The following is an 18,696-nucleotide window of genomic DNA, read 5'->3' as shown; positions in this document are numbered from 1 at the left end:
ATAAACGTTAAAAAAAAATGTATTGAACTCCTGCCTTTGTAAGTCAGTTTGTAGAACTTTTACAAACAATGAATAATTAAAGACCAAAGCGTAACATCGAAAAGCAGAAGCTTCACTAGCTGTTTATTTGTTGCCTTGAATTCAATGGTTGTAGGAGATTGAAGTCACATACTGCTCATGTTATTCCATGACTTTGAGAGACTATACTATTTTCTTAATCAATTCAGAACCCTTCCCTGGATGATGATAAACATTTACCAGAGACACCATATTGTTGTCACTCTAAATATCTTCCTTTTTGTCTGAATTCACTTCATGCCCTTTAAATGCAAAGTGGGGCCCTGTAAGAATAGCAACATTAGGATTTATATAATGAGCTGATAATGTGGATAAAGTGAGTCTCCTGTACTATATCCCATCCATCTTTTTTGAGTTGTTGCAAAATCTTTTTTGTTTCATTTAAAGGCACCCAGTGCAACTTTATGTAAACATTCAATGAAAAATAAACATTCAATTTCTAGTCTTTTTTACACGTAGTAAGTTTCAATAACTCCATACCATTACATATCGACATTCAAGGAGCAAAGATGAGACGTTGTTGTGTGGTGAGAACTGATAGAAAATCGTAAACAACAACAATCGCCTGTGGGGAGAAGCCATTTTTCCATTGACTGGAAGCCTGCTTTATTTATTGTAGGTTACAAAAAATAAAGAAAATGGCGGCATTGTTGTTGTTATCGATTTTGTATCAGTTCTCACCACACAACGACGTCTCATCTTTGCTGCTTAAATGTCGGTATGTAATGGTATGGAGTTATTGAAACTTACTACGTGTAAAAAAGACTAGAAATTGAATGTTTATTTTTAAGCCTCGAAAGTTGCACTGGGTGCCTTTAACCCATTCACAAAATATAAGACACTCTCAACGGGTTTCGTGGCAGTACATATGTGTCATTTATTGTCCTATATATTTCTCACCTGGGATAGTTGATCAAGGATAGATAAGAAGAGAATAAATGCGAAGGAACAGCGACAATTTTGTGCTGGAAAGACGGGTTGATGCAATACCGCATTTACTCTCAATAGACATAATAGAGTTTTGCACAAAGAGGCATTAAATCAGCAAGCAAACCCTGTTGTAGCTGTTCAATTCCCCAGTCAGCTAATCAATGGATTTGCTCTTGTCTTTCAGTGGGCTGGTTCCCTTCAGACTTTGTCCATTCTGCTGATGAGGTGTGTTTTAGTATTCAGCCAGGCCGTATACTCTAGTCTATACTCTCTTGATTTGCTCTTCCATCCTTCACAGGGGCCATTGTGTCCCCTCGCCTGAGATAAGCTATCCGTGCGTGCCACCTGGAGGATTGACAAGCACTGCGGTATTCATCAAATTTACAAAGTCTTTAAAGCACACAGGCACAGACAGACACACACACACAGACACACACACGCACGCACGCACGCACACACACACACACACACACACACACACACACACACACACACACACACACACACACACACACACACACACACACACACACACACACACACACACACACACACACTCAGCCATATACACCATTTGGTTCCATAAGAATGCTCTCTTTCAGAGGCGTCTTATCAATACTGATAAGTTACAATAATGATCAGCCCAAAACACAAAGAGACCAAACCATGTGGAAAGTCTATAATTTAGTAGGCTCTATTCAAAAGCGCATTCCTTCTTTTATTCTTGGAAATCGAGTTTGTCAAGCCTCTACTCTATTTAAAAATAAACAGAACCTTCTTTATAACCTGAGTGTATTTGCCCTCTGAAAAAGTGCATCTCGAACAGCTGGAGTTTGTTTATCCATTGTTTTTAACAAAGCATTGCATTCCCAACGTGTAACTGCAATCCATTGCAGTTACACAACTGTTTGCATTTTCATTTCTGTTTATTTTTTACCTGAGCCAGCTACAGATTTTAATCTACCTTTTTATCTGGGGTTAGTTTGGGTCATTGTCATGTTGAGACTTGTAACACGTAAGCCACATAGGCTGGGGTCTATGACCAGGAATAAGGGCACATCCACGCTCTCGGAATCATAACTATGCAGTCAGTTTAGATGCTTGAATGCTGTTGTGTTATTCTTTTCCTCACACACGCTTGCTGAAAGTCCACACACTAGCTGAAAGTCCATTTCAGCTAGTTCCTGTTTTCCTCATTTCAGTGAAGCCATATTTGCTGTATATATATGTATATATTATATACATATATATATATATCATCCTGTGGTCTGGTGATTGTAACAGAGGCCACTCAGAGGTACGTGTCTTGCTGTGAGCGGGGCCTGGGGATGGAGGGGGGAGAACCGACCAGCAGCAGCTGTGGCCCTGTGCGGAACAATCATTTCCTCTTGCTCTCTAGGCCCTCAGTGGGCCTGTGGTTCCCCCGTCTGCCCACATGCGCATGCAAGCAGACTAGACAAACATACGTGTGCATACACACACTGACACACACACACACACAAACACACACACACACACACACGCACACACACACGCACACACACGCACACCCACACGCACACACACACACACATACACATATGCAAGCATGTTCATACAAACATGCATACACACATGGGGAGATACAAACATAGACACTAGGGTGAGTCCGTCATCAGATAAACGTTACCCTTTGTTGCTGGAAGAAAACAACAAGATTTCTTGCCGATGTAGGCCAACATTCAGTCACAGTATTGCATTTGTTCTGTGTCACACCGCACAAGAAAACTTTACTTCTATCAGCGGAGTAACAGTGTCCCCTCCTGGTTATTATATTACATTACATTATAACGACCAATAGCAGCATTCATGCGGCAAAAAATTCGTACGGCAAAATATAATATTTTGATATTAATTTCCTTGTAAATGAAATGTAAATGATACTCTTACAACTAAGACCAAATTACTTGTGAATTCATATATACTGGAACAAAATAGCACTATGGATTATCAGGCATGTAGCTAAACATTAGTTTGAATTACATTCCAAAGGCTACTTTACCCACTTTGTTGTAATCATGGCTGTACTATTTATTGTATAGAGCTGCATTGGATGAGTCATTACACAACAGATTGATTTATGAAATAAATCTGCAAAACAAGGGATTTGAGGGCACATATATATATATCTGTCAGCAGCTCTACACATCTCAGAGAGATGACTCAGAACTACTCAGCAGGGATTATAAGATTTGTTTCAATGTATTTGTGGATCATCTCTTTTGTGTGTGTGTTCGTGTCGGTGTGTATTTGAGTGTGCGCGTTTATGTGTAGAGTTTTGTGTGTGTATCAAGTCTTTTATCTCCTAATTCAGAAGCCAATCAGAAGTCTGTTCAATTCCACCAGTTCCTCCACTTTTACTGGGTTTACAAGGTTACATCAGAGAAATATGTAGTCTCTCTCTCAGCATTGAGAGTGCTTAACCAGACTCAAGCATAGTAAAAATTCACACCTAAAAAAACATGCATGATTCTGCATTAGTGGCTGCTGCCGGGTAATCAGGTTAGAGAACATTAACAAGTGAGCAGAGCCCTTCACACTGGCGCACAAACCACCCACACTGACACATGCAAAAATATGATCACAATTACATTCTCCAAGTGTCTGTGTTTGTCTCTGAGTAAACCGTGCAGAAGCAAGAAGACCTAGTAGTCCTAAGCTGTTTAAGTTATACTTTGTACAACACATCTGCAGTGACAGTCCATCGTCTGAGACAAATGCAGGGTGAGAGAGATTCATTTGTCAGCCCCGGGATGGCTGGACAGGATGGTAGGGGAGACTGATGGACTAGTTTAACCACAGTTAGATGGTCCCTCCCTCTTAGTTTGGATGGGGGGGGGGGGGGGGGGGGGGGACACTAGACTGATGAGAAAGTGGAGGGAGGGAGAGTGTGTGAGACCTCAATACGACACTTTACTATAGCCATCATCAATCTTCTGTGTCTCTGAAAGCAGTGTGTGTGGATGTGTATTTGTGTGTCTGATGGGGGGGGGGGGGGGGGGGTGGTATGATAGAGGCTGTCGGAGAGAGAGAAGGCTGGAGGATGGAGTGTGATGGTACATGACCGGTTGGTTAGAGGGAGAGTAAGGCAGACCACGGTAATGAAATTCAACAGGCAGACGGGCCGCAAAGAGTGATTTCAGCTTTGTCTGGTAATAACACACTTAGATAATACATTGAATCCACCTTCAATCACAAGTTCAATATATTCTAGAGATAAAAGCAAAGAAAAACACTAAATATATCACATAAGACACTTGATTTAAAAGCCCTCCCCCTGTATGGTCTGGGTTTAAAGTAGCTGCGTGTCTCTGATGGCCTGTGATAAATGTCTTGTGTGCCCCTGTTTCCCAGCATGGGCCATAATTGAATCGCTATCAAACTGATTAATCATTGAACTGTCTGGAGTGTTTCAATTATTATTTTTTCATTGAGGACAGAGGGAGAGACCTTATTTCACAATGTAAGCATCAATCCTTTCTAAAGGTTTCTCAAGTAATGTATGTAGGCTTAAGTATTAATTTGACTCACTATAAAAGAGACCCGTATAGATGCTGGCAATGTGACCCAGGCACACGATCATTCATGCCTGTTAGTTAGTAAGATCCATACATTTAAACAAAACTTTGCTATGATACATTGTTAATAGTAATGTTAGCAGAAGTAAGTAGTGGTGAAGAAAACCACTAAATCTTTTTTCAACATTTTCTGTGAAATAACAGATCACAGTTTGTAGAGCAAGAAAGTAATTGATAAATAAAGTGATATTGAGAAAAGAGTTGGGAAAATATATCAAATATAATAAAAATAAATGTAATATAATCTGAAATATTTTGATATCGTCATATTGTGAAATTGATCTTTGCAACAGATGTTTGCCCTCATATAATAATCAATTAGGTGTTTGTTAGTAAAGAAACATGTGACGCAAAAATACATGCAGATGGATAAAAAGAAAACAAGGGATGACAATCTTAAACAACAACAAAAATAGGGGACATATTTGCATCTGATCTATTGATGGCAAGACAAGCTATTAGCAGAAGTTGGTGAGATTGTGAGGGATGACTGTTTATCATTTAGGGGCCGGGTGGATCAGGAAATACTCAAATCACTTGGTAAAGCATACAGCACTGAGGTAGATTGCCCAAAATGAACTTGAATCAAACAAATGAAATAAGAAATGTCTGCAGTGTCACAGAGTATTATTAGAACTTGAGCACTCCATACTCCATACTGGATGTTGTGGGTGTTAGGTGTTGCTTGTCGAGAAAGGACAGAGGATAAACTGTGTTGGGGGATTCAGAAATACAAATAATGATCTAAAGATTTGAGTTTCAATAATAAAACTGATCAATTACAAATAATAATGCTACTAGGCAATATTGTAAAGCGCTTTGAGTGGCCAATCAGTTAGAAAAGCGCTATATAAATGCAATCCATTTACAAAAACATTATTTGGTTTTACAAACCAATGCAAATAACCACTTATCGATTGAATGGCATGATATTTGCAGTACTTCTATTTTTTTTATTTCTCTTTTAGTTTTTTGGTTCTTTCACCCACATTCCCTGTGTAGGATTTATATATTTGAGTCTCCTGTCTTATGTTCTACTTTAGAATGTACTTTCATTAAACTTTCATTAAGACAGGCTGAAACACATGCACATCAGCTATTACATAAAATAAAGATGTTTAAATAAATCTATAATGTATTTAATTTTCCACTCCACAAGGATATATCGACCATTGGCGAGAGACTTTAAAACCTTCATTGCCAACTTGTTAGTCTATACAAACGGCTACTTACTGTATTGCCTCTGTACCCATGCACATTGCAAGGTACACACACACTGTGCACACGCACACATAAATATGTAGCCAAGGTCACTTAATGAATGTAAACATAAACGTCTAATCTTTTCATTTATTTACATTTATTAATGTTTTACAATTTTTCCCTCTTATTTTTCTGGTCTGCACTTTCAGCAGTGACACCCAAATTGCCTGTGTCGGATAAATGAAGTGCCCTATCTTATCTCATCTTCATATACTGTTTCCTGGATAAAATCAGTTACAAACCTGGACTCAGAGACAAGGTTCTCTCAATTTCTCTTGCTCCGTCTCTCTCAACATGATCACAAAAGGTCTCATCATTTTACAACATCTCTCTCTATCAGCATAGATGGGACCTGTGGTGCACCTTAATCAACTAAAGTGCAAGCCATTTCATGCTCCACCGTCATTTCCAGGATGCAACCAATAGGGCTGATGATGCATGACCAGCTCCAGGACCTCTATACGTTGGTGAATTGCAATGTTTTTTCTGGAAATGATGGAAATGATTTCCTGTTAAAACGGTAAAAGCCAGATCAACTGGTTATTACTAAGTAAATACTATGTGGTATATGATACAAGATGGTATAAATGTGTCTGTAAGGGGCCCATTCACAATGTGTGTGTGTGTGTGTGTGTGTGTGTGTGTGTGTGTGTGTGTGTGTGTGTGTGTGTGTGTGTGTGTGTGTGTGTGTGTGTGTGTGGTAACACTCCTACTCCCCTCATTCTAAATTACACCAAACATTAGGGGTGGGGGGTGACTTAAAAGTGTGGGAAGAAAATGGTTTAAATTCTTAATCCACTCCATTAGATCTCATCAATCTGATAAAAAACACGATGCAATGAATATGTATAATAAAGGAGATAAGGTGAGGAGCACAGTGAAAGCACTGATACAGCCTCCGTCTCGCTGATTCACTCAAAACAATGACTCACTGTCTGCATTTTCTTCTATGTGCATAGACTGCTTGATACACTATAATGCATGGAATATTATGTTAACCTGGGCTTTACGTCAGGCATGTCAAATGTCCTTTTGCCAAACAAGAAGACATTGAACCCAAATAGCCCTACTTATTCCAAGCAGTACCTCTACAATAACGGCCTTTCTTTAGTAGTATCAATCGATTTCATTAATCAGCCATTCAAAGATAATAGTATTCAATTGAGAGGTTAAAACATACAATACAATTAAAAAGATTACGGCGAACATCGTCTTATATTTATATATATATATTTGAGGAGATAAATATTTGAGGAGATAAATATATTGTTTGACAGAATATCTGCTTAATCTTATATGACCAGGACACCTCGTCTGTTCAAGATCAATACAACTCGCCTTCTTGTTCTGTGCTTGCGCGCTCTACAAACTAGCGTCGTGAACATAGATTTTCCAAATAGAATAGACAGCTCTACTATATCATTGTTTTAAAATGGATAACTTTGCGTGCATTATTTCCAACCATTCATAATAACATTTCTCGCGCTATCATTCGGACAGATAAACTATTCGATGTCGTATATTGTCTGTCTATAATTGTCTGAATCGAGACGTCCTAGAATGTGCAGTTCTATCGCCATGCAGTCGTGCCTCGAGAATACAGTGAGCGCGCATGTCAGGTTCGCTGCAGAGATCCTGCTCCTCGGCTCTACGGAATAATCCTCGCGGTGCTGTTGACAACGAGAGATGACTAACAGCTGAATGTTAGATATTCACAAAGATAACGTGCTGATACATAATATACAAATTGGGTCGAAGCAAATCATCCGCTTCCTGCTGGAAGACACCGCCGCCAGTTCGAGGACAACGTTACTGATGGGATCCTCAGCGGTTTCTAGATGGAGAAAACGAGAGGGTGGACTCGCTGTAAATAATTAAATATCCATCTGTTGTAAAAATAAAGGGAAAATGCATCTGCATCAGGTGCTGACGGGAGCTGTGAACCCAGGAGACTGCTGCTACTCCGTGGGAAGCGTCAACGACATCCCATTCACGGTGAGCGTTTATTTCGATCATGTTTGCAGTGGCAGCCAGCACTCGATAAAGCCTATTCCTACTAGCAGGCTGCTTGGTTAGCTTGCTAGCTAGCCAGCTAACAGTTACACTGGCTCTGGAAAAGCTTTCTCGGGAGCTAATGTATTAGCTAGCGTAATGGTTTGGGACTTATTTCCCCTGGCCGAGGAATTTCCAAAGATTCAATCAGCTCATCGAGTTTGTATGGACAGTCCTTGGCCACACGTCACGTCTTCTCATTCGCTTTCACACCTACAATAAAACAATGGCAAGCAAATATGCATATTCTCTATTTGTTTACGATGCCTGATTAACCTAAGATGTATTTAGCTCCAAGCCACTTAGCCACTTAAATGACCTTTAGCTACATCTCTTCTCGTACTACTAGTGCAAGGGAATCCCTTTGCGCAGTCCTAACGTATTTGGCCGGATAGGGACGCGCGGCGACAACGTAGCTAGGATTGCATCCCTGCTAACAATCCCGGTTTTAAGAAACGCAGATATTTGGTCATAGCACTGCTTTCCCAATGTATTCATCCAGCTAAACTTGCTAACATTTTTCTTCAGTCCGCTCCATGGATCATTAGCTCGGCTGTCATCTAATGCATCAGCTGTGTGGAGGCATGACGTAGAGAGCCATATATGGATAGATGAGCTAGCATGACCCGTGGGAGGAATTTTAGATGGGACATTTTCTTTTGGGGGTATATTTATATCAATCACCCTTCTTGCATTGTTTGATTGGTACTGACAAACAATTTTGCAGCACGATAGTTTAAAAAAGAAAACAAATTCAATCCAATGAAGAGCTGGAATCTCAGGGTCCAAAATATACAACATAGGCCTACACAAATGCACTAAAAATTGTCGCATGAAATACAATGATGTTTTCGTAAACAACAAAACAATGGTGTGTCCTTCCATAAACTAAAACAACCTTGTTTTCAACTAGTTCCAACAGAATAAGCAGCACTACCTGGCCTGCCTTGTTCCATTATGTCCTAAGCTACATAGACGCTACAGGGCCGTTACTTAAAACATGTGCTTCGACTGAGGTATAGTGATTTCCAGATCCCGTCTTGCTGTTGTTGTTGTTCTTTTTTCAAATGAGACAACATGAGAGGCTCGTGCATCTCCTTTCCATAGACTGTACTTCTTTGTGGTTGGCGGGAGGACTCTCTGGTCTGTCGTGATGGAAGTGAGATGGAGATATGCCTCTGCTTCCTCGACCGACCTGTGCTGTTGCTCTCTCGATACACACAAGCCGGACATGAACCAAGGCTCTCGTCTGCACAAACACACAGAACACCGCAGGATTTGGGGCCTTGCATGGTGCCACGAGGGCACGGTCTCTATACCCAGCATTTGCTTTGAGTCTTGAGAGGGCGTTTGAAGAACTCTAGATCACCACGTCCACTACTGTTACACTCACACTGGGCCCTAGGGCTACAGACTCTGGCACACACACACAGACACACACACACACACACAGACACACACACACACACACTTTCACATACATTCATTCACACGCGCACACGCACACACAAATATTCATTCACATACACACACACAGATTCATACCCACAAACTTATACAAACTGAAACCAGAACACACACAGTAGTGACTTGCCTATACAGACTTACCTAACACACGGGGCCTCTATTTCATTTTTATCGTTAAACAAGGCTCAATGAACGCTAGGGAACAACAGTCATATGGTACCGTAAAATTAACACTTGGACCAAAGTACAGAGACTAGGACTAGATGTACAAGGATGGTGTCAATACACAAGTCAATTGGTCCAATTCATAACAACGGTATGAATTATTTGTGGTAAAATATGAAGTGAGTCAATATGATGATAGTGTACGTTTGATGAATACATTTGAAATAGGTTGGATGTGTAAGTCCTCTCCTCTGACTACAAACCATACATCCTACTCATAAGAAGTACAAGGGCAAGCATTATCAACATTATGTATTTGATATATTTATTTAACCCAATTAATTGTTAAAGGATTGGTTCGCTATTTTAGACAGGCCACGATTCTAAGAGTGTAGAGTAGACACCATTATCTTGTTCAAAATATTAAATAGTGAGTTGGTTGGCTTCATCCGGAAGCCAACCAACTAATAGCAAGTATATGGGGAAACTTGATAAAACATTTTTGTTCCAAACAGGAAATTCAGGGTCTGTTGTTGATACATGTTTCAGTATGTTTTCTTTAAAAAACATTTTCGGAACTAGCTAATTCTTCTTTGGTTAAATAAATTACCTGGCTCCAAACATTGGTAAACTTCCGCACCACACATTTTTAACAATAAAGCTGTTACACATGTTTGACCAGTAAAAAATAAAACATGTGTTATCTGGCATCAACTACCTACTAACCAGATCTGAGTATTTTCTGAAATTTCTGTCAATTTTGCAGTACTATTAGCAGAAGCGCCTTGAGTTAGTGGAAACACAATAGGTGTTTGTTGCTGTAATAATAATTACGGTAGTAAGGAGATATAGTTTCAGACAGGATAGTCTTCGCCTCCCCATGTAATATAGATGTCCGAGTCCATACAACAGATTTTCAAAATAGCCAGTTCATTCAGGACCCCCCTGGCCAAGTCTGCCTCTTCTTCCAATTTATCATTGGGATGTGGAAGAAGGTTTCCAAAACTACCGGCCAGATTATCAGTGTTTGAAAGTCCATATTGTCAGTATAGCATACTGAATTAAATAATTTAACCTCTTGTTCATTTGGAGCTTTTTCATTTGGAAATAATTTCCTCCCTTTTACCTAATTTCTAAAATTTCTCGTTTGTTTGCATTGAAAGCTGGACAATAACTTATTTTGGATTTATTTTTCCGGCCCATTCATTTTGCCGCTACAGTTCATCAAAGGCAAAAGTCAAAGGCAAATAAGAACAGATGGACAATGCCTATATTCCACTTGGTAGCAGCTGTAGCAGCAGAACATGCTTGCGTGATTGCATTAAGCTCTGGGATTCATGACATTTGATGGAAATGCACACAGAAGCAGTCTGGCTCTCTATTCCTCTTTCTCCTGCTGTCACTATCCACAACACGTGACGACAGTTGTCTAATCAAGTGTTTCCTTTTTTTTCTGTGTTGTGCACACTTTTGAAAGAAGGATGGACGGCTATGGGCTTTAAATAGTAGTTTAAATAGTGGTTTGGCTCCAAGCCTCTGTACATTCAAAGATCATGGAAATTTTAATCTCCAGTAAGTGGGGTCGATAAAAGGTCTAAAATAGCAGAACCTAACCTTGATGATAAAGAAAACCAAGTATTTTTATTGTGACAGTTCTTATTCCTGAAAACTTTTAATGAAGACATGACATTTTTTTGTATTCACTATAAAAACAAATGTGTCATTTAACAGCAGACCTATGTGAATCGATTGAATGGATTCATATTTCATTCACATGATCAACTTCAATCAATCTGCTTCGTGTTTTGGTTAATTTTTGAAAATTCTCTTAATATGGGTATGCATATGTTCCAATATATTTGTTTGTCTTGAAGGACCAGAAATGAGCCCATCTTCTGAGTGATGCTTTCAGAAGTGACCGGTAGGAATTGTGAGTGACTGGTAAATATCTGCATCTACTAGCCTCCATAGCTACAGTAGCTGGTCCCCATCAGCTACTGTAGCTATGGAGGCTATAGTATGCAAGCTTATACTATGCAAGCATGCTACAGCCACTAGTCCTACCAGTCAAAAATAAAAGAGTTGACAGCCAACATACAGGTTCCTGTCAATGGGAGCGACAATGTGCTGTTGGGTAGTTGGGGCCCATCTATCTGTTCAAAGCAGATATGTGTTGATTTATGGTGCTGTTGGTCTCAAGCTGCAATTGGTTGCCTTACTGCCTGGTGTTCAGCACGGGCCTGGACTCGGCGTGACGGTGACCGCTTTTAATTTCTGCCATAATGTTCTGAAGCGACTGCTGCAGCAGTCGCTCCCATCCCATCCCATAAAGGATCTCTCCCATCTTCCCCCTCACCTTCTCTTCCACCTTTTAATTTTTCTTCATTTCAAAGAGTAGTTATAATCAATGTTGATGGTTCCTATTTGTTTACAGACACAAAAATGTAGCTATAAATCAGCTCGACAAAGAGCTGCGTCATTCTTCCATATTATTCCATAACATTTATTTTCACAATGTAGACATAGCGCATCATGCTAAAGATATCCAAATGAATCTATTGAATCACTTTCATAGCCAAACGATGTCGTGACTGTGCAGCTTTGCGCAGCCAATAGAAACCTACTGCGGAACTCCAGCTCTGTGTTCTTGTGAGCCAAGCTGTCTGTTTGAGTCCTCAGTGCTCAGCCGGTGACCCGGTGGTTCCCAGTCTCTCCTCCTGTTCTCCTGCATAATGAAAAACTGGAGCTTGTCTGTGGCTTCTTGGCACCCTTTTTATTGGTGCCGTTCCGGCATGTTCCGCGCATGTCCACTGCCAAGCCACAACTCGTGTGTCATCTGTTATTCCTGTGTCATCTTACCTCGCTTCTTTCTCCCTCTCTTTCTGTACCCCTGCCTTGTCCCACACATGTACAGTGGCGGCACACACCTTTGGCTCTATACAGAACATGTTGATCAACATTTTCGATCCAGTAAGATATTTTGAAAGGGGAATATAATTTCAGTCAATTTCAATTCTATTCATTTGAGTTGCTTTTAATGCGTGTATTTTTCCTCCTGGCTACGTAGCCAAGTAGATGACAACTGACCAATAGTGAGGTAGTGCAGCATATACTGGGTTTTCTGATTTTGGGGAAAAACAAAAAACAGCAAGGAGAGGGGCGGGGATTCAGACCACACCTTTCCTGATTCTTTCCAGGACTGAGTTTATAAACTGACTTTCAAAATTGTTATACATGTTCTGTATTTATGTAGTTGATACATCCGTATTTTCTATGTGGTTATCTTATATTTTAGATCATGTTGTCCATCTCTTTATAGCATATAACATATTCCGGGTTCAAATAACTCACAAACGCTATGAGGATCATCTTTTCTTGGTTTATCATGAATGTCAGGGCAATTAATGTAATTTAAATAGCGTGTACTCACCTTTTGAACCAACTAAAGGCAGTAATGGAGTTATTTTCTATTCTTTAATGATAACGACAATCCACTTTTTTTGAACTCTTTCTAAGGGATATTTATAATTTAACATTTGGAATTGGCTTATAGAAAACAAATATTGCCACAAATATTATTCCTCAGAAAATCATGCAGCGATAATGTTGTTCAGTGCTAAGAAACCTTGGACCTTGAACCTTTGCTCAGCATTAACTGTAGTTTCTCTTAGCTCTGGTGAAACAAGAACACCAATGTTGTTCTTATTTCAAAACAACAGACGTGAGAAACCTTTGACATCTTTTCTCTTTTTCAACTGTAGTTTATCTCTTATCTCTCTATATTTAAGTTGTTTATGACCGTCATTGAAATGGTGGCTCTGACACCCCCAAACGCTTTGGTGTGAGATGAATGTGCAAAGTAATCACTCAATCATTCATTTGTTATAAATAGGGCAGTGGTGAGTACACACCCTGGTGTTTCAATCCCTTTCGGTGAAGCAGAATTCCTGAGCGGTATACCTGTGCCAGCAGGTGACATTTTATCACCGCGTCTTATTCTTGTCATCTGATATTCCAGTTTTTACCTCATTCAATATTCATACCCGTCAAAAGGGTAATACAACTCAGTGGTTAGAACACAAGAAACGGCATACTGTAGCTCTTTCATTCATGCTGGACAATTAATGATGGTGCTTATGCATCGTAAACGACAACAATGTGATGTGAAATACTGGCTCCAGAAGTTAAAAGTGAACGGGAAATGGTTTTGTTATTGCATAATATCTAACGGCTATTCTTTTATCTGTCCTCCAGGCTTACGGCTCGGGCTGTGACATTGTCATCTTGGCCAGTGATTTTGAGTGTGTGCAGATAATCCCGGGGGCCCAACATGGAAACATACAGGTGGGCTGTGTGGAGTGCTCCCACCAGCTTGGCCGGGTGAGTCTCGCGCACACGCATACACATACACAAACATACACACCGCTCAAACATTCATCGCTCATCACAGAATCTGATGAGCGTTCATGGGATTTTCTCACCCAAATCTGCATATTGCCGTTGCTGCACCAGGCCGCTACTCGAACTGTCGTTTGGGAGGAAATAACAACATGTCCGCTTCCCAACCTGCTATTATAAAATTGTGATCCACAACCGCCCCAACCCGTGGTTATAGCTGGGTCACAGGGGCCAATTATTCAATCGGCTCATCTCTAACACAAACACAAATACACACGCATTCCACTCCTCTTAGTGTTCATTAGTATCAACCATTGCGCTGAGCCAGGGGAAGTAAAAATGCAACAATTTCAATTGCTGAGTGCACTCGTCTCCTGGCTACTCTTTCAGCAACCCTTTCCTGCATCCTGCCTTTCCTATCTCACTCTCTCTGGTCTATCTATCTCGGTCTCTCCCTGTTTCTCTCTCCCTCTTCTGTGGCAGTGACTGTGCAGATGCCCTGATGAAGTGGGTAATGTAGTGATGATGACGGCAGCTTTTTATTTTTAGATTGCCGCCTCTTACGGGAACACGGTCTGCATCTTTGAACCTATTGCTACCAACCCAAACAAACACCACAAGGTGAGCACAAGCTGTGTGTGTCTGTGTGTGTGTCTGCGTGCGTGCGTTTGCGTACGTGCACAATAGTGTATATGAATGTGAATGCATGTTTCATACACTATGGATTAAGACATTGATAACACATGTTTGTCAATTCATTACGGGCACCAATTACATTATCAGTTGCTTCTACCTTCATAAGTCAAATCTTTTAGAAGCCTGGGTCTGGACTATATGGCCGAATCTATGTCACTATACAACATCAGTAGAAACGACAATTATCACGATATCGGTAAAGTAGTGTGTGTTTGTGGTATTTTTGGGTTCTGACTGAAGCCTGAATATAATACCATTAAAACTCATTATATTACTTGCCAATAATCATTAATCCAACAATGTTTATGTTGAATATGACATGCGCCAAGCACCATGGCATTATACAACAAGAAGCTTAACCATCTTGGATATAAACCGCTGCTCCACAGATCCACAGAGACCGTTAAGTTAGATAAGTGTCCTCGAAGCTTAACCCTCTCTCAGAGGTGGACATCAACCTCTGCACAGACAGTAATGTAGTGAAGCGGCTGTGGGGGATTATGATAAGCGGGTGTGCATTCCTTAATACATCCATTTTTTTAAGGTTGTTTCCCTGTTTGATAACTTAAAGCTGGCATTCATTCTTTTGGAGAGGGTTGGTATAAAAAAATAATAATAATGGTAACGTATACGATACAACTGCACACCTTTATGTTATCAAAGGCAACTTATATTAAGGTACTGCAGTGCTAGTAAACACAACCAGGGGTGGTCCGACTCCTTTTCAACTTTGTCGACTTCATTACTACTGGTGATGGCTTCTATATCCACATTTGCGTTGCGGTCATGGGCACTAATTCTGACGATCTTGACAGCGCTCAGAGTACTGGATTTTCATATGGGAATTTGGGGCACAGCATGCATACATGTACGTCATCAAGCACTGAAGTTGCCTATTCTGTTCTGCTTAAACGCATTGTACTTACTTAGGGTGATCCGCAAAGTCAGTGATTGATGCTGTTAAATGTATAAATAAAATAATGCTAAATGTATTTAAAAACGTATCATCGTTATCACGGCAGATTTGATCATGATTAATGGTAACAATGATTTATCGTCCACCCCTTTATAAGCCGCAATGTTTCCGATTCCAACACCAGAAAAGATAACCAATGAATCAAAGTATTTATTGATAATGTGCGTGCGTTTCTACCGTCTCTAATGGCAGCCCTGCTAACATCCAGGGTCCTTGTTTTCTGCTTGTAACTGACACCCTGCGCCCCAGTTCCCGGTCGATCACACACAGCACACAAGCACGGTTTGACACGAGTGTCTGTTTGCTGATTTGCTCTCCTTCCGTCTCTCCTGTCCTGTGGCTAACAGCAACTAAACTATCAGTGGCAAAAGACAGGACAGTTCCTCCTAGATGCTATCACCTACAACCTTGCCTGGGACCCTCAAGGTAGATGCTGGCTTCTTGTCATCAAGACTCACCTAAAATGTCAAACTTGCCAAACCGCTCCACATACAAAGCGCCAACTCACAATGCATATTTTTTTGGAATCTGTATTTGCTTTGTTTGAAAGTATTTGTGTGTGCGTGTGTGTATGTGTGTCGCTGAAAGCCCTAAGTGCATCATTAATTGCGTGCATTGTGAACAGCATGTAGTCTTCTGTGCTGTTACAGTCACAGTGGTTCAAGTCACACCAGTAACCTTAACCTGAGCACCATGATGCCTCCAGGGAACCGCATCCTGGCAGCCGCGGAGCGTCTGCAGCTGTGGGCGCCGCCCCTGGCAGACGCCTTGATCGAGGAGGAGGACGGACAGACCACCGACGATAAGGTCCACCCTGTCCTCAATGACTGGAAGTGTATCTGGCAGTGCAAGTAGGTCACCGACCCCTGCCTCTCTCTCTCTCCCCCGTCCCCGTCTTTGTTAAACAACAGAGTGCTTGATGTCTGGGCCATTACTTTAAGTGGGGCAGGTTGAATAGCACAGATGGAAGGTTCCAAAAAGCAAACTATTTTTCTATTTTAAAAAATTGCAGATACAATTCCTATGCTTGTATATCACCATGCTATATAACATGTTGAGGTAGAGGTTATAACCATGATACTACGAAGAAGGGGGCGGGAGACCGATTAATTACCTTTTCAAATTATGATTCTAATAATGTAATGCTTGCTTTTACACAAGCGTGCAATTAGATTTAATATATGGTTAAATGTAACCGCCATATCTCTTTTAAACTAGCTCAATCGCAGTGATGGGCAGCTGCCATTTTAGCTCCTTCAATATCAGGCTTGTGCTCATGCTCAAGCACCTCCCACTGATTGGCTGACGTCAGATCTAATTCTCTAGACTCAAATTGCTATCCCAGGTTCTGGGATAGTCAGAGAAGTGTGAATAAAAAGGAACAAGCTACAGGCTGACTTGGTCACTAGAACGACCAAAGGAATCCATAATGGTGAAGCATTCAGGTACCGCAAGAGCCTATGATACCTAAACCACACAGTGCTGTGGTGCGCAGCGTCCTCAAACGATCCCATCTAGTGCGACCACGGCAGGGTGACAGTACGCTGGAGCTCCATGAGTGTGTTAATGTGCGCTAAATCAACAATAGCCCAAATATAGAAGATTTTATTTAGAAATCAAAACATCCTGTACATCTTTTCTGAATACTAGGCTTAAGAGCCCTTTAAACATTTGTGTTGGCTGGTTTTCAGATTTGCTTGGGTAAATGCTTTCTAGGGGAGAGGGTTGGTAATGAATAGGTCAGCTTGAGTTAGCTTGGAACATTGATCATGGAGTTGAGCAGTAATTACATGCTTTCAGTTGTATATTGACTGCTGTTGTCTTCCTGATGAGTTTATTGTCATATGGGTGACCTTTGACAGCTGTGAAGCCTTCTCTTTCAAATGACAAATGAAGTCTCACTGCAGTCTCAACAGTTTCATAAAGTAAAATGGTCAGATTTAAATTAAAAGATGGAGTTGGATTGGGATTGTTGTAGGATCTTTGAACGCCTATATGTGAATGATGTTGGTTATCATGCACACATTACCAATGAGTAATCTTATAAAGAGAAACATGGGCAGCAACTCTTTTTTTTATCATATTCTGTACCAAATGTTGTTTCTGTTCCAAACCTACGATTTTTTCAACAATCTGGGAAATCCACATGTTGCGTAATATGGGAAACTTGCATCTTAGACAAGAGAACCTGTCCAGTGCTTAGGCAAGAGCTTACACAAAACCTGAACCATAGCATGAATGGGGAAGTGTAAAGATTCCCGACCACACCAGAAAACACAAACCATTAAGGAACTACACACACGTGCACACCAACCAATGTTGACGTGCTGTGACTAATGAGTGTTTTCAGTTCAGGGTTGGCTACGATGCTCTACTATTTGGGAGTTTCAAAATGGGGAGATGAAAGGGGAAGTGACGGTTTTCCCTACAGAGATGTGAACATATCCTTTTTATTTATTTATCTATTTTTTACTCTGTTCCACGCTGTGTCTATAGGACTGCTGCTTCCGTGCACATCGCCAAGTGGTCCCCTGATGGAGAGTACTTTGCAACCGTGGGCAAGGTATATTAAAAGTGCACAATATATAAAACAATCGGACACAGAGAATATAAAAAATGCAGATTACAATCCAACATTGCCAAATATCCTCCATTGAAAGCGAATGTGCTTTTGTCTAGGATGACTGCCTGCTCAAGGTGTGGTACGCCTCCACGGGCTGGCGCTCGGCGGTGGTGGCCCAGGACCCGCCCGACAAGAAGGGTCCGTCCGTTCACTTCTCCTTCGTCTACCTGGCCCACCCCCGCTCCGTCACCGGCATGTCCTGGAGGAAGACCAGCAAGTATATGCCTAAGTAAGAGGTCTCCCTGCACCCACTTGTATTGGTTTCAGCAGGTGGCGGGTTCATGTGTGAGTGTGACACTACAGGCAGGGGGTCAGAGGGTCACTCAGACATAACGGATATATCTCTCCAACTGGAACATAATCCTTTTTTTGGTATTCAATGGATAAGGGCCCCCTTTCACACACCCACACTCGTTCGCCCGCTCACTCAT

General features: G+C 40.9%; 1 protein-coding gene across 7 annotated transcripts in view; it reads left to right on the top strand.

Moving 5' to 3' along the window:
* Window positions 1–7,286: 7,286 nt before the first annotated feature.
* dmxl2 (Dmx-like 2) overlaps window positions 7,287–18,696 on the top strand; it is a 42,265-nt gene continuing 30,855 nt past the window's right edge. For 3 of the 7 annotated variants that reach the window (XM_060072114.1, XM_060072111.1, XM_060072110.1), the window contains exons 1-7: window positions 7,288–7,883; window positions 13,827–13,952; window positions 14,520–14,591; window positions 15,990–16,068; window positions 16,349–16,493; window positions 18,139–18,205; window positions 18,322–18,494. In XM_060072114.1, coding sequence (XP_059928097.1) covers window positions 7,797–7,883; window positions 13,827–13,952; window positions 14,520–14,591; window positions 15,990–16,068; window positions 16,349–16,493; window positions 18,139–18,205; window positions 18,322–18,494 — 749 coding nt within the window. In that variant the 5' untranslated portion in view covers window positions 7,288–7,796. Of the gene's footprint in view, window positions 7,884–13,826; window positions 13,953–14,519; window positions 14,592–15,989; window positions 16,069–16,348; window positions 16,494–18,138; window positions 18,206–18,321; window positions 18,495–18,696 lie in introns of all 7 variants that reach the window. The other 4 variants (XM_060072112.1, XM_060072108.1, XM_060072116.1 and 1 more) reach the window with 3 other exon arrangements.

Source organism: Gadus macrocephalus, chromosome 14 (assembly GCF_031168955.1).
Source record: "Gadus macrocephalus chromosome 14, ASM3116895v1".
NCBI classification, from domain to species: domain Eukaryota; kingdom Metazoa; phylum Chordata; class Actinopteri; order Gadiformes; family Gadidae; genus Gadus; species Gadus macrocephalus.
Note: the sequence above shows the minus strand (reverse complement) of the source record. Positions and strands in the feature narration are given on the sequence as shown.